Source organism: Artibeus jamaicensis, unplaced genomic scaffold, assembly GCF_021234435.1.
Source record: "Artibeus jamaicensis isolate MK-2021 breed Jamaican fruit bat unplaced genomic scaffold, CSHL_Jam_final contig_3176, whole genome shotgun sequence".
Classification (NCBI taxonomy): domain Eukaryota; kingdom Metazoa; phylum Chordata; class Mammalia; order Chiroptera; family Phyllostomidae; genus Artibeus; species Artibeus jamaicensis.
The window spans coordinates 5,920,448-5,933,466 of NW_026521740.1; the positions used below are offsets into that span (position 1 = coordinate 5,920,448).

Consider the following 13,019-nt stretch of genomic DNA (forward strand, 5'->3'; position numbering starts at 1 on the left):
GGGTGTTGAGATAACAAAGATGAATAAAATGCTTGAATAGTTTATGTTAAATACTGGAAGGACACATTGTAAATACTGGAAGGATAGAATACATAGAGAATGTAATGTTGAAATCGTTAGGGGAAGAAAAAAGGAAATGAAAGAAATTAATAAATAGAAGAAAGGAAAAGATAAAATCATAGAAAAAGATCCTAAATAGGATGGAAAAACTAAGTTCAGTTATTATATTGGTAGTAAAATCATTGACCTTCAGATTTGATTAAAAACTCAAAAAATGCAACTGTTGAACTGTTTATAAAGTATATACTAAAGCATGATTACGTTATTTTGCCATGTATAATTTGCTCCCACGTGTAATGCACACCCACATTTTTGTGCGCATTATACACGGGATTATGATACCCCTAGTATGTAATCATCATACCCATGTATAAGGTGCATCCTTATTTTTCCCTCAAAATTTTGGACAAAAAGCTGCACATTATACATGACAGAATACAGTTTGTAGTTTGAAAGCAAATGAAAGGGAAAACAGCATGTCATAAAATTTTGTTTCTAGAAATAACACTAGCAAAAATACATAAGATCTATATAGAGAAAATATCAAACTTTATTGAAGGACTAAAGGATGATAAACATTTGGAGAATTTCATGGGGAGGAATACTCAAGTTGTAAAATATGTCACTTCTCATCAAAATCTGTAAGTTCAGTACTATTATAATAGAAATTTTAACAGGATTGTTCATGGGGCTTAAGCTGATCCTGAAATTTTTGTGGAGAAGAGAAGAGCCTGGACAGTTTTGAAAAGAAATATGAGATTGTGGCACTTAAATTGTACAAAACTATAGAAATTAAAATGGCATAATATTTACAAGAAGAAGACAGGTGCATAAAAACACAGTAAAGGGATCCAGAATCATATGTGTTCAGAGAGAGACAGATACTTATATGACAAAGGTGACATTACAAACAGGAAGAAAGATGCAATAAATAAAAAATGCTGTGACAACTCTTATGAATATGGAAAAAAGCGGTCCCTACCTCATAACTGAAAAAGTTGCAAACCAGTTCAACACTTAACTGTGAAGTGACCACAGAAAAATTAAACTTGGAAAACAGTGACACAAGGAGTGTCTGTGCCATCGGCAGTGCGTGCCTCACTAGCATTTATAAAGGAGTACAAGCTGTGTAGGAAAGGGTTAAAAGTTTCCCACCATACGCTTACGTAAAGCTAAAAGACAAATTTCATCCACCAGGTGCTGATGGGTAGTAATACAAGATTCAGAACAATTTGTATGATATCTTTGAAAAAAAGAAAACAATGACTTCTTCCCCACCAAAAAGTCCTTATGTATTAAATGTATATTTTATGAACATGAAGAAAAAATATGAAAATGTATCTTGTTCAAGGCTTTTTTAATGACTTATGGAAACAGTAAATTTTGGAGGAAAGACAAAAAAACTAATAAATTATTTGATAATAGCAAACTTGCATAATGTACACATAGGGTTATATTTGTGTTTGTGTATGCGTGTTTATAGGTGTTTGTGTGTATGTACTTATACATGAACACACATGTGTAGGAAGAGGAGGGAGGGAGGGAAAGTTCTTTAATAAAAAGGCATAAGCTATAGACTGGACGATACTTAAAATACACCTATGCAATAAAGTATAATAAAGGAAAATCTGATATAAAAGTAGAAAAATGCATAGTTGCTGATAACTCTCAGGTTACTTTTGTTTTTCATATCATTTGTTATATAAAAACACTTTGGCACCTTCATTATTCAAAGTAAGATCATTCAAAATGGAATTTCAAGAGTCTCCCATACAACAAGGAACAGTTTTTTCAGATGTTACTCATTATTTCTGTAGTAAATATATGTTGTTTTCTATTTGATATTCACTGTTTCACTATTACTCACTTGATAATTATTTGTTTTTCTAAGTACATTTTATTGATTATGCTATTACAGTTGTCCCAGTTATTCCCCCCTTCGCCCCTATCACTTGGTACTCCCATTCCCTCCAGCTTCCTCCTTGACTTAGTTCATGTAAGTTCTTTGGCTGATCCATTACCTATACTGTTCTTAGAATCCCACAAACCTACCAATTTGTGCTTCTTTTTTTTTTTAAAGATTTTATTTATTTACCTTTAGAGGGGAAGGGAAGGAGATAGGGAGAGAAATATCAATGTATGGTTGCCTCTCGTGTGTCCCCTGCTGGGAACTGGCCTGCAACCCAGACGTGTGCCCTGACTGACAATGGAACTGCAATACTCTGGTTCGCAGGCCTGTGCTCAATCCACTGAACTACACCAGCCAGGGCCCAATTTGTGCTTCTTAATCTCCTCACTTTTACCTCCATTCTCCTCCTTCCCTATCCCAATTGATAACCCTTCAAATGATCTCCGTATCTATGATTCTGTTCCTGTTCTGCTTCTTTGCTAGTTTGTTAGTTGGATTAGATTATTGATAATTGTGAATTTGTTACCATTTTAATGTTTATCATTTTGATCTTTTTCTTACATAATTCCCTCTAGAATTTCATAATACAGTAGTTTAATGATGATGAACTCCTTTAGTTTTACCTTGTCTGGGAAGTACTTTATCTGTCCTTCCACTCTAAATGATAGCTTTGCTGGATAGAGTAATCTTGGATGTAGGTCCTTGACTTTCATGACTTTGGATACTTTTCCAGTCCCTACTAGCCTGCATGGTTTTTTGTTTTTGTTTTTGTTTTTTTTGAGAAATCAGCTGAGTCTTATGGGAACTCTTTTGAAGGTAACTCTCTGCTTTTCTCTTGCTGCATTTAAGATTCTCTCTTTATCTTTAACCTTTGAAATTTTAATTATGATGTGTCTTGATATTTCTTGGGGTCTGTCTTGTTTGGGACTCACTGTGCTTCTTGGACTTGTATGTCTGTTTCCTTCACCAAATTAGAGAAGCTTTCTTTCATTATTTTTTCAAATGAATTTTCAATTTCTTGCTCTTTTCTCCTTCTGGCACCCCTATGATTTGTATGTTGGCACCTTTAAAGATGTCTCCAAAGTTCCTAAGCCTGTCCTTGTTTTTTTGAATTCTTTTTTCTTTCTGCTATTCTAATTGGATGCTTTTTCCTTCCTCATGTTCCAGATCGTTGATTTCAATCTCAGCTTTATCGCCTCCATTGTTGATTCCCTATAGATTTTTCTTTATTTTACTTAATGCAAGCTTCCTTTCTGCCTGGGTGTTTTTTATGCTGTTGAAGTTCCCAATGAGTTCCTGGAGCATCCTGATAACCAGTGTTTTGAACTATGCATCTTATAGGTTGCTTATCTCCATTTCATTTAGTTCTTTTTCTGGAATTTTGATCTGTTCTTTCATTTGGTCCATATTTCTTTGTCTCCTCATTTTGGCAGCCTCCGTTTGTTTGCTTCTCTGTATTAGATAGGGCTGACTCCCTGTGTTAGCCATGCAGCCTACTGTAGAAAAGGCACCCATTGAATCATTTGGGGTGGAGCCTTAGAGGTTGCCAAGGTGGAGCAACCCCTGTTGCTGCTCTGTTGCTTTGTGTGGGCGAGTGTTCTGAGAAGGGATAGTGCCACTGCCTAACCTATGGAGTTTTGCCTGTGAGGAAGCTGTTTCCTGACACTTGGACTTCACTTTTTCTCTCTATGCCATTGGCGCCCTTCTAGCTGTTGCCCTGGTGCTGAATCCCAGGGGGGGATGGGTCTGCATAAGTCCTAAGTCCACTGTGGGCCCTTTAAGAGTAGTCTCTTGAGAATCCCATAGTTACTTCTGCCCTCCCCCTCCCCATCTCCCGCTGGCTTTTACAGCCAGAAGTTATGAGGATTTATCTTTCTAGAGCTGGAACCCCGGACTGGGTGGTCTGGACTGCTGCTGTGATCCCTGGCTCCCAGGGTGTCCCTCCTGATTTTTATCCACCACACATGAGTGTAGACCATCTTTCCCACGTCCTCGCTGCTCCATGCTACTCCATGTCACTGTGCATCTCGAGGCCCCTCCTACCTGTTTGGATGAATGTGGCTTCTTTAAATCTTTGGTTGTTGGACTTCTACGTATATCGATTTTCATATCTTGGGTGATACTTGTTTTGTAGTCTAGTTGTATTTTTTGCTATAGTTGTGCACAGAGGTGAGGCATGTTTACCTACGTCTCCATCATGGGCAAGGATTGATACTTGTTTTTGATAGTCCTTGATGTTATATATTAAGGTCTTATTTCACAAGAAATGTTAATATTTTGATTTCTTTGGATATATTTCTAGAAGTTTTTAAACATCTTATGTAAATTGACTTATAATTAGTAAAGAATACAGTAAATCAATACAAATGTAAAATGGCCTTTGAAGGTCTCTGAAGTTTATTATTTGAAGATTTTTCTAAAGCAGCTATGGCAGTTTATCAGAAAAGATGTAGGACTATAAATAGAAAGGAAATTGTTTGAACAGATTTTTAAGTTGCTTTCATCTGACTGCTGTTATTTTAATGCATTCCCATGTTCATTAATGCAAACTTAAAATTTCATTTAATAACAAGGCAGTGTAATATGCAGTTAATTTGAGAAAAGTACTAAATAATATCTTCATTCTGAAGTTTTTCTGCATTAATTCATTTGATAAATACTGATTATGATTCTGGTCTATGCAGATTCTATGCTAATTCTAGAGCAATGTGGAAATTAAAATTATCTGAGGGAAGTGGACAAACTATTTTATTTACTTTATGTAGTTTAAATTTGCCTGTAACATTTAGCTGGTAGGATATCATTTAGTTTTAATCATAATTAGCTAATGTCTATTGAACACCTACCTATGGAGACTTCTTGTTAAACATCTACCAGGGTTTGTCTTACTTGGTGAACACCATGAGGCGTGAACACTGTGAGGTTTGCTATAGTGCTTAGAAACTGAGCTGCTGAGAGGCCAACTAAGGTCCTTATATGCCAGTGAGTGGCACAGCTGGAAAATAAGTTCAGGCAGTCTAACTCCAGAGCTTGCTACTGTATACTAATCAGAGTGACAGTCCAGTTTCATAATTCCTCAATCCACAAATCTGTGAAAACAGAACATTTTAAAACAGTCTTGTGGAGGAATAATTAATGAATAATAAACTGCACACATTTGAAATGTACAGTTTGGTAACTCTTAACATAGATCTACATGTATGAAACTATCATCACAATCAAGAAAACGAATGTGCCATCACCTCAAAATGTTTTCTTGTGGTAATCCCTTCTTAGTGTTATTAGTCTCTACCTCCATATTCGCCAGGAAACCATTGATGTGTTCTCTTGTACAATAGTTTAGTTTGCATTTTCTATTGCATATAAATTGTAGATAAATGGAATCATACAATATGCCTTTTTTTCTGGCTTTTATTCATCGTAAGGATTTTGAGATTCATCAACTTCATTGCATGTATCAAGTTTCTCTAGTATGTGACACAGTTGGTTCATCCATTTACTTGTTGATGGTCATGGACATTAGGATTATTTCCAGTTTCTATCACAAAGCTGCTGTGAACATTTGTATATAAATCGTGTTACAGGCATGTACTTTCCTTTCTTTGGGTAAATACATAGGGAAAAAAGGCTGATCATAGGGTGTATGTATGTTTAATTTTTTAAGAAACTGACAGTACCTATAATTATTGTATATTTGTAAACATTGTATATTTGAAAGTTATTAAGAGAATAGATTTTCAAAATACTCATTCTGAGGAAATTTCTAACTATATTTGTAGTGATAGATATTAGCTAGATTTAACTGTGATGATCATTTCATACTATACACATACATAGAATTATGTTACACATTTAGAACACATTTACACATTTACAACATTATATGTTATTACAACATTATAACATGTTATATGGCAGTTATACCTCAATAAAAATAAACTTTAATATTATACCTCAAAAATATTCAGTGTGTATGAGATGCTACCAGTCATACTCAGTAATATACAAAACATGGATTATGTATCTTTCTAAAATCTAGAAAATTCTGAATTCTGAAACTTAAATGACTCTAAAGTTTTCAGAATGGTACTACGAACTTATCGCCTTGTAAAGTAATAAGGTACTACAAAATGGTTTTTTTTTGGTTCAGTGGACATTTCTGTGCTGTTACACTTACATAAAACCTTTGTAAAGTTGACATGTTAACTTACAAAACATTCAGCAGAAAATACAGACAGTGAACCAAATCATCTAGATGAACATTACCTCTAGGAAATAGTGAGACCATGTACATTTACATTTATTTGATAAACGTTTCATCTCGAAAATTCTTGGTAGTGAAGTTACGTGTTAATACGAATAGCAAATGTTCTGTATGCTATATCTTGCCTAATATCTAGTGTCAGTATTAGTAGTCTAGCAGTGACTTTTATCAGTGAATTATTTGAAATGCTACCCCATTGAATTTTAGGCTATTTTGAGAAACAATTAGAATCTGAAAAGATGAGCATTATATGGTTTCATAACACATTGCCTTTCTTTTCTAAATAAGCAGTACTAAACAGACAAGGTAGTTTCTGTCTTTGCCTTGAAAACAAATGAGCTGATATAAAAAATGTTTTAAATTGTTCAGATGATAATAAAGTATAACACATGCGTGTAGATTACTATAATTTGTTAATGAAGGCCTCTCACACATCATCAGGACCTAGGAAGAGGTAGTTGAATTATATTTTATTAACGTTGTTTGAGCCTGATATAGAAGATCTCTTCCCTTCCAGAGGCTTAGAAGTTTGAGGAGAGTAGAGCCTACCTAACTCTCTTATAAGGAAAAGCCTGATAGGCATGCAGAAATGTGGGGATGTCAATTTGAGTGAAGGTGGTATTTCAACTGCATCTGGAACAGAAGAAAAATATGGGAAGAGCATTTTGCCTGGAAGGAATAGTATGCACAGGTCCTGAGTGATGCTGTGTTTAATAATGCCTGAGAAATACAGTATTACGTAGGGATGATGTGGGTATTGGACTCCTGGGTCGTTGCTTAAAGGTCAGATGTGATGTGCCCAAAGTAACACAGTTAGTAGATGGCATGGTCAGATTTGAAACATACTGTTGACCCTCCCTGTCCTTGAATTCTGTATCCGCGGGTTCCACGTCTGCAGATTCAACTGACTGCAGATAGAAAATATTCAGGGAAAAAGAAGGCCTACAATGGTTCCATTAGTACTGAACGTGTTGTACAAACATTTTTATTGTTATTACCCAAACAGTACAGTATAGCAGCTATTTACATAACATTTACATTGTATTAAATATTATGGGTAACCTAGAGATGATTTATAATACATGGGAGAATTATGTAGGTTATACCCAAATACGCCATTTTATATATAACAGACTTGAGCATCTGTGGATTTGGGAATGGGTTTCAGGATACCCCAAGGATACTGAGGGATAACAGCTTTAATTTCAAAACTTATCTTCTGTCTATAGTGTCAGGATAGCCATTTACTGTAAGACCTTATATTTAAATAAGCATAAGTTTAATTAGCATAATTAAATATTAACCACGATGACTAGATCTAATGTTTTATCATAATTAGCACAATGAAATATTAATCCCAATGAGTGGTTAAATTTATTGGTTGTGTATCTTTTTTGCTTTCCATAAATTATATATTATCATGATTGACCCTCTAGTAGAATTAATAAAATATATCGGGCATTTTTCTCACTTTAAAATATATATTTTCTCTTGCAGGGTTACATTTTGCCATTTGCCTTTTCAGAGTAAGTGGCTCTATGTGGGCACTGAACGAGGTAATATACATATTGTCAACGTGGAGTCCTTCACACTCTCAGGCTACGTCATTATGTGGAATAAAGCCATTGAACTGTGAGTTTGAGCAGATTTCCCTGTCTAAAAGTACCAATACCATATATGATAATATTATGTAATAGGTAGTCATTAAACTGATATTGAATTAGATATGTATTGGATATTCTTGATATTAAATATAGATTAGTCTTTTGTAAGTAATATTGTCCTTTCGGCAGTTGTACATTTAAAATCTTCATATGCAGACATGGGCAAAAGTAGAGTAACAGTTGAGTACATGAAACAGTTTATTCTGTTATTGTTTATTAATTATTATATTGTTTTCTATATGGACAACTGTAGACCTACCTTTCCAACCTTGTATATATATCACATGTATGTGTTTATATGTAAAAACTGTAGCACAAGTTTAATGAGAAAATCATTCTTACTAAGTGAAGAACACTCTTCTTTTTATTTTGTAATTATTTTTATTTCAAATGCTTGTCATGCCCCACTAAACTGATTTTATGACCCACTAATCAGTTGCTACCAGTGTTTGGAAAATGCTTATTTAAACTACTACTTGGTATGTTTTGATAATTAATAAATGTAATGTAAATGTTTGTTGTATAACATGGCAAAATTAACTTGGCAATTAATTTTCCTTGATTTTGATATAATGGTGATTGCTTTCATTTTACAATAACAACATCAAAAACTAGGTGAGCTAAAGGGCTTTAAGAATCCTAACTTTCATTGCTAACTTTTCACGTTTTCTTGGAATCTTATCTTTGCATCTTATCTCTTTCTCTTAAGCTTTTTCTTATCTAATTAGACATAAAAATTAAAAGTTAAGAATATTGCCAAGATTTATTTTCATTGTTTCTTTTGGTTTTGTTTTTAAACAATTCTATATTGTTGTGTTTCACAGATGTTATATCACTTTGACAGAACGATAAATTTGTGGCCAGTATCATAAGTCTGTTGATGCATGAAGTTTGGTTTTCCTTCCTGTGGCAGGGACATTACTATCATATCTCAGTCCCTTGGCAGAGGGTGTGGTTTTTCGTGGTCTGCTATTTGAGTTGATTACAGCGTCTGGTGGCTGGGTCTGGTGTGGGTGTCTGTATAGTTTCACAAATGGCTCTCATCAGTGGACTGATCTTTCAGCCGTCGGAGTTTGTGACCAGGGGTGTGCTTAATCGTACTGTGTAGGCATCAGTTTAGCCACATTCTTAGCTGCATGACTTCATTTTATCTGAGCAAGTTTATCTGTTGATTTTTTTCTTAAAAACATAATAGAATTTTTTCTACTGTTGATGTGAACTGTGGAACTGGATGAGAAGCCCTAATTGGAGGCTAGAATTGAGTAAAATCAGATAGCAGTGTGATAGATACTGCTTTATTAAAAATATTAAATCTGAGAATTATATCATGAGAATAGATTTTCTGGGCTAAAATACTAATTGAAGGTTATTTCTTATATGCAAAGTGTACTTAATTTTAAATTTTGCTTACTTGTATCAATTTAACAGTCACTATTTTTTCTGATTCCTATTTTAGTCCATGGTAAAAATTAAACATCTGTTATTGATCAATTACTGAAATGTTTACACCCTTTATAAATACATCTTTATTGTCCGCTCATTATTCTTATTTTGATGAATACATAATTACATTGGAAAGTTTAGGTGAGAAAAAAATCTTACTTTTTCTTTTTTAGGTCATCTAAATCTCATCCAGGACCTGTTGTCCATATAAGTGATAATCCAATGGATGAAGGAAAGGTAGAATTTTTCCTAAAAGATATATTTATTAACGAAATGTAAAATTTTTTGGTATTTTTTAAGTATGCAAACTACTCAAGAACTAGACTTTGCAACAGACGTTGTGTGGCTTATATATACATTGTGAAAAACGAAAACAAGTGAAGAAATTAACTATACTCTCCACCAAGGTGGGGAAACCTATTTTGTTAGCTTCAAAGACTGGCCTCTTCAAGGGCTCTGTAGTCTGAAATCTACTAAAATGCTATTTCATTAAAATTACTAGGTCTGTCCCAAACTTTGTTCATATTTCAGATTAATGAATGATAATATTGAGTACCTAGTAATTAGTTGTATGCTCATTAAGCAAATATTTGAGTGTCTAATATGTATTTGGCAGTGTATTAGCTATTAGAGACATATAGATGAACAGGCGTGTGCGGGCATAGGAGAAGGAGCATCGTTGTCCTTCCAGAGGAACTGGGTAGGCTTACCCAAGGAAGCAGCACTAAGTTGAGACTTAAAAATGAGTAAAACATTGCTGAATAAATAAAAGGGGAGGAGGTGTCAAGCAGATGGAATACTGAGATTTGGAAAACTCCCAGTTGGGGATGGTGGACAGCAGAAATTGGGTAGGCAGTAGGTAGTTTACAAAGCAAGAATGTGCGTTCCATTCTGAAATCCATTCATTCATAAAGGTTTATTAAGTACCTACAACAGATTAGACCTTGTGTCTTATGTTAGAATATAGTGGTGAATAAGATAAAACCAATCTTTGCCTAAATAGACCAGTGTTATTATATGCAAGAGAATTCAGACATGTCAAAGGCCACTATATTGTGTGGTGACCCTTCAGATAAAAATAGTGCAGAGTGCTGTTGGAGCACATAGAAAAGGCATTGACTTACATTTGGAAAGTCAAGGAAGGCCTCACAGAGGAAGTAGTAGCTAAAAGGTCATCTGAAGGATTAATAGGGTTAGTCAGGCAGAACATGACATTTGAATAGAGAGGCCCGGGTAGACAGCATGTGCAAAGGCTCCAAGGTAAGGAAAGCATGAGCTAAAAGATCCACTGGAGTGCGTTAGGTACAGAGTGTGTGGTAGTGGATGGAGCTGGAGAGGTAAGCAGAGGTCAGACCATGATGAAATCTTGTTAAGAATGGACTTCATCCATATTCAATAATATTACATGATCATTACATAGTCAGGTTTGCATTTTAGAACTTTACGCTAGTTGCAATATGGAATGGATTAAAAAAGGAACAAGACTTGGAATTGAGGAGACTAAGAGACCAGAAGAGGTCTTTGTGTCTTTTTTTAAAAAATTAAACTTGACACACAATATTGTATTCATTTAGTTTTCAGGTGTACAACATAATGATGAGAAGTGATCATCGTAGAGATCTTTGTGTGTTGAACCAAGAGCAGGTGTTAGACGTGGAGGAAAGTAAATTAGATGATAAGAGCAATTTTAAAATTACTTGATGATTTTACCTGATGGGGAAGAAACTAGAGTTAAGAGGACCCCTAGGTTTTTGCCTGAGCAACTTAATGAATGGTGAGATAAGGAATGGAGAGATACTGCAACAGAGAATACCAGAGGAAGGCAGGGAAGACAATAAAAAACTCACTTTTGGACACATTTACTTTGAGATTCTTCTTGAGTGGGTAAGTGGAGGTGTAGCCTTCGGAATTATGGGTCTAAATCTCGAGAGGATCTAGGCTGGCTATAATTTGGAACTAATCAATATATCGATAAATAAATGAAAGTACCTGATAATGTGTTGAATTAGAAAAGTTTGTAAACTCTAAAGCAAATAACAAATGTTAATTTGTAATGATAATTTTTATGTTATTTTAATAAAAATGACACTAAAGACTTCAAAACGGTAGTTCTCTTTTACAAAAAAATTTTATGATAAATGTTGAGTTCCTAATAATCAAAGATATAAATATACAGTGTGGTGTTCTCATTTGTCATCTATGTGATTAATAATTAGCAATGCAAATGTTTATATTATATTGGAAGCATATTGATGACAATTGTTATTTTTATTGTCAGAAAATGAATATTTTATATGGTTAATATCATTCCTAGGTAATATGGCATTTTCTTTTATTACAGCTTTTGATTGGCTTTGAATCTGGAACAGTAGTATTATGGGACCTCAAATCAAAGAAAGCTGACTACAGATACACATATGATGAGGTAATAACATTCATTATTTTTGCTAATCAAAAGATATTGTCATTTCTCTAGTTCAGAGCAGCTTTTCTAAGAACTCAATTAGTGCTTTTAGTTTAGGCAACCTTGGAAACTGCAATAAACACACAAATATCTTTTATATAATAGATACCAAAGATACTAAAAGCTGAAAAATATTAATATTCTGTTTCCCATTCCTATCATTTCACCATAAAATTCTCCTACCCCAGGTACCAGTGTTGCCAATTTTTTAATGTATTTTTGCAGAGGTATTCTGTAATACCTCTTACTTTGCTTATAAATTTGCATTTATAAGCAAATTAGTAAGCACTGTATTTTTATTTTGTATAAATGATCATAGTATTCCTTAGACATTTATAGTTTGCTTGCTTTAAGACCAAATATAAATTGATTGTGATTGATTAGTAAGTCTTTTAAGTCTGTTTTAAACTGTGACCTCTCCTGTCGCTTTTTTTTTTTTTAGTGTTTTACCTCATTTCCTCTTTTTTGACATTTATTTGTTAAGGGTAGAGTCTGCCCAACAATGGGTTTCACTGTGTTAAACGCAGTCTTAATGCGTTTAATATTTTTTTACCCTCATACTCCCTATAAATTGGATAGTTACTGAGGATTGATCTAATTCAGGTTTGTTTTTTACTTTTAGCAAGATTACTTCATAGATGCTGCTGTTGGTCTTTTCTCAGGTGGAATATCGTGTGAATATCAGGTGTGATAGTGTGTGTGATATTAGCAGTCAGTGACATTCGAGGCCTATTACCTGTTAGTGCCAAGTGGTTGCAAAATGGGCACGTTTTAACTTTATACTTCCTTCCTTGTTTTTATTAGTGAGGCCACTTAAGTAAAGAGAGATTTCCTCTTAGTTATCGTACCGGATTATACAGTAGTATATAGTTCATATAGGAAGGGCAGGGTAAATACTCTGTTCTTTCTGTTAAGTAGTTACTCTAAAGGGGTTGTTTTGTAGTAATCTTCAACTGGTACCAGTTGGTTCTTATTTCTAGTTTTACTCTGTATTCAAAGATTAAACCTATTTGATGTGCTTCAGTACTTTGAAATGACTGGTTTTCAAGTTGTTTCATTTTTGGTCAGTGAACCTCCTTTTTTCGGTTCCTGACTCCTTTGGTGAAGACTACTTCCTGGATAGCTTCCTTGCTGTCTGTTACGACAAAATATACCTATTAATTTGTGAATATTTGTCCCAAACTTGGAATAAGATCCTTTTCTATGAAACTGTGG

At 34.2% G+C, this 13,019-nt stretch overlaps 1 protein-coding gene across 3 annotated transcripts in view; it reads left to right on the forward strand.

Annotated features, from left to right (window-relative positions):
• Positions 1-13,019, forward strand: part of STXBP5 (syntaxin binding protein 5) — a 125,113-nt gene that overhangs the window by 32,908 nt on the left and 79,186 nt on the right. For all 3 annotated transcript variants that reach the window (XM_037156812.2, XM_037156813.2, XM_037156814.2), the window contains exons 5-7: positions 7,731-7,865; positions 9,514-9,577; positions 11,682-11,765. In XM_037156812.2, the coding sequence (XP_037012707.2) occupies positions 7,731-7,865; positions 9,514-9,577; positions 11,682-11,765 (283 nt within the window). The remainder of the gene's footprint in view (positions 1-7,730; positions 7,866-9,513; positions 9,578-11,681; positions 11,766-13,019) is intronic.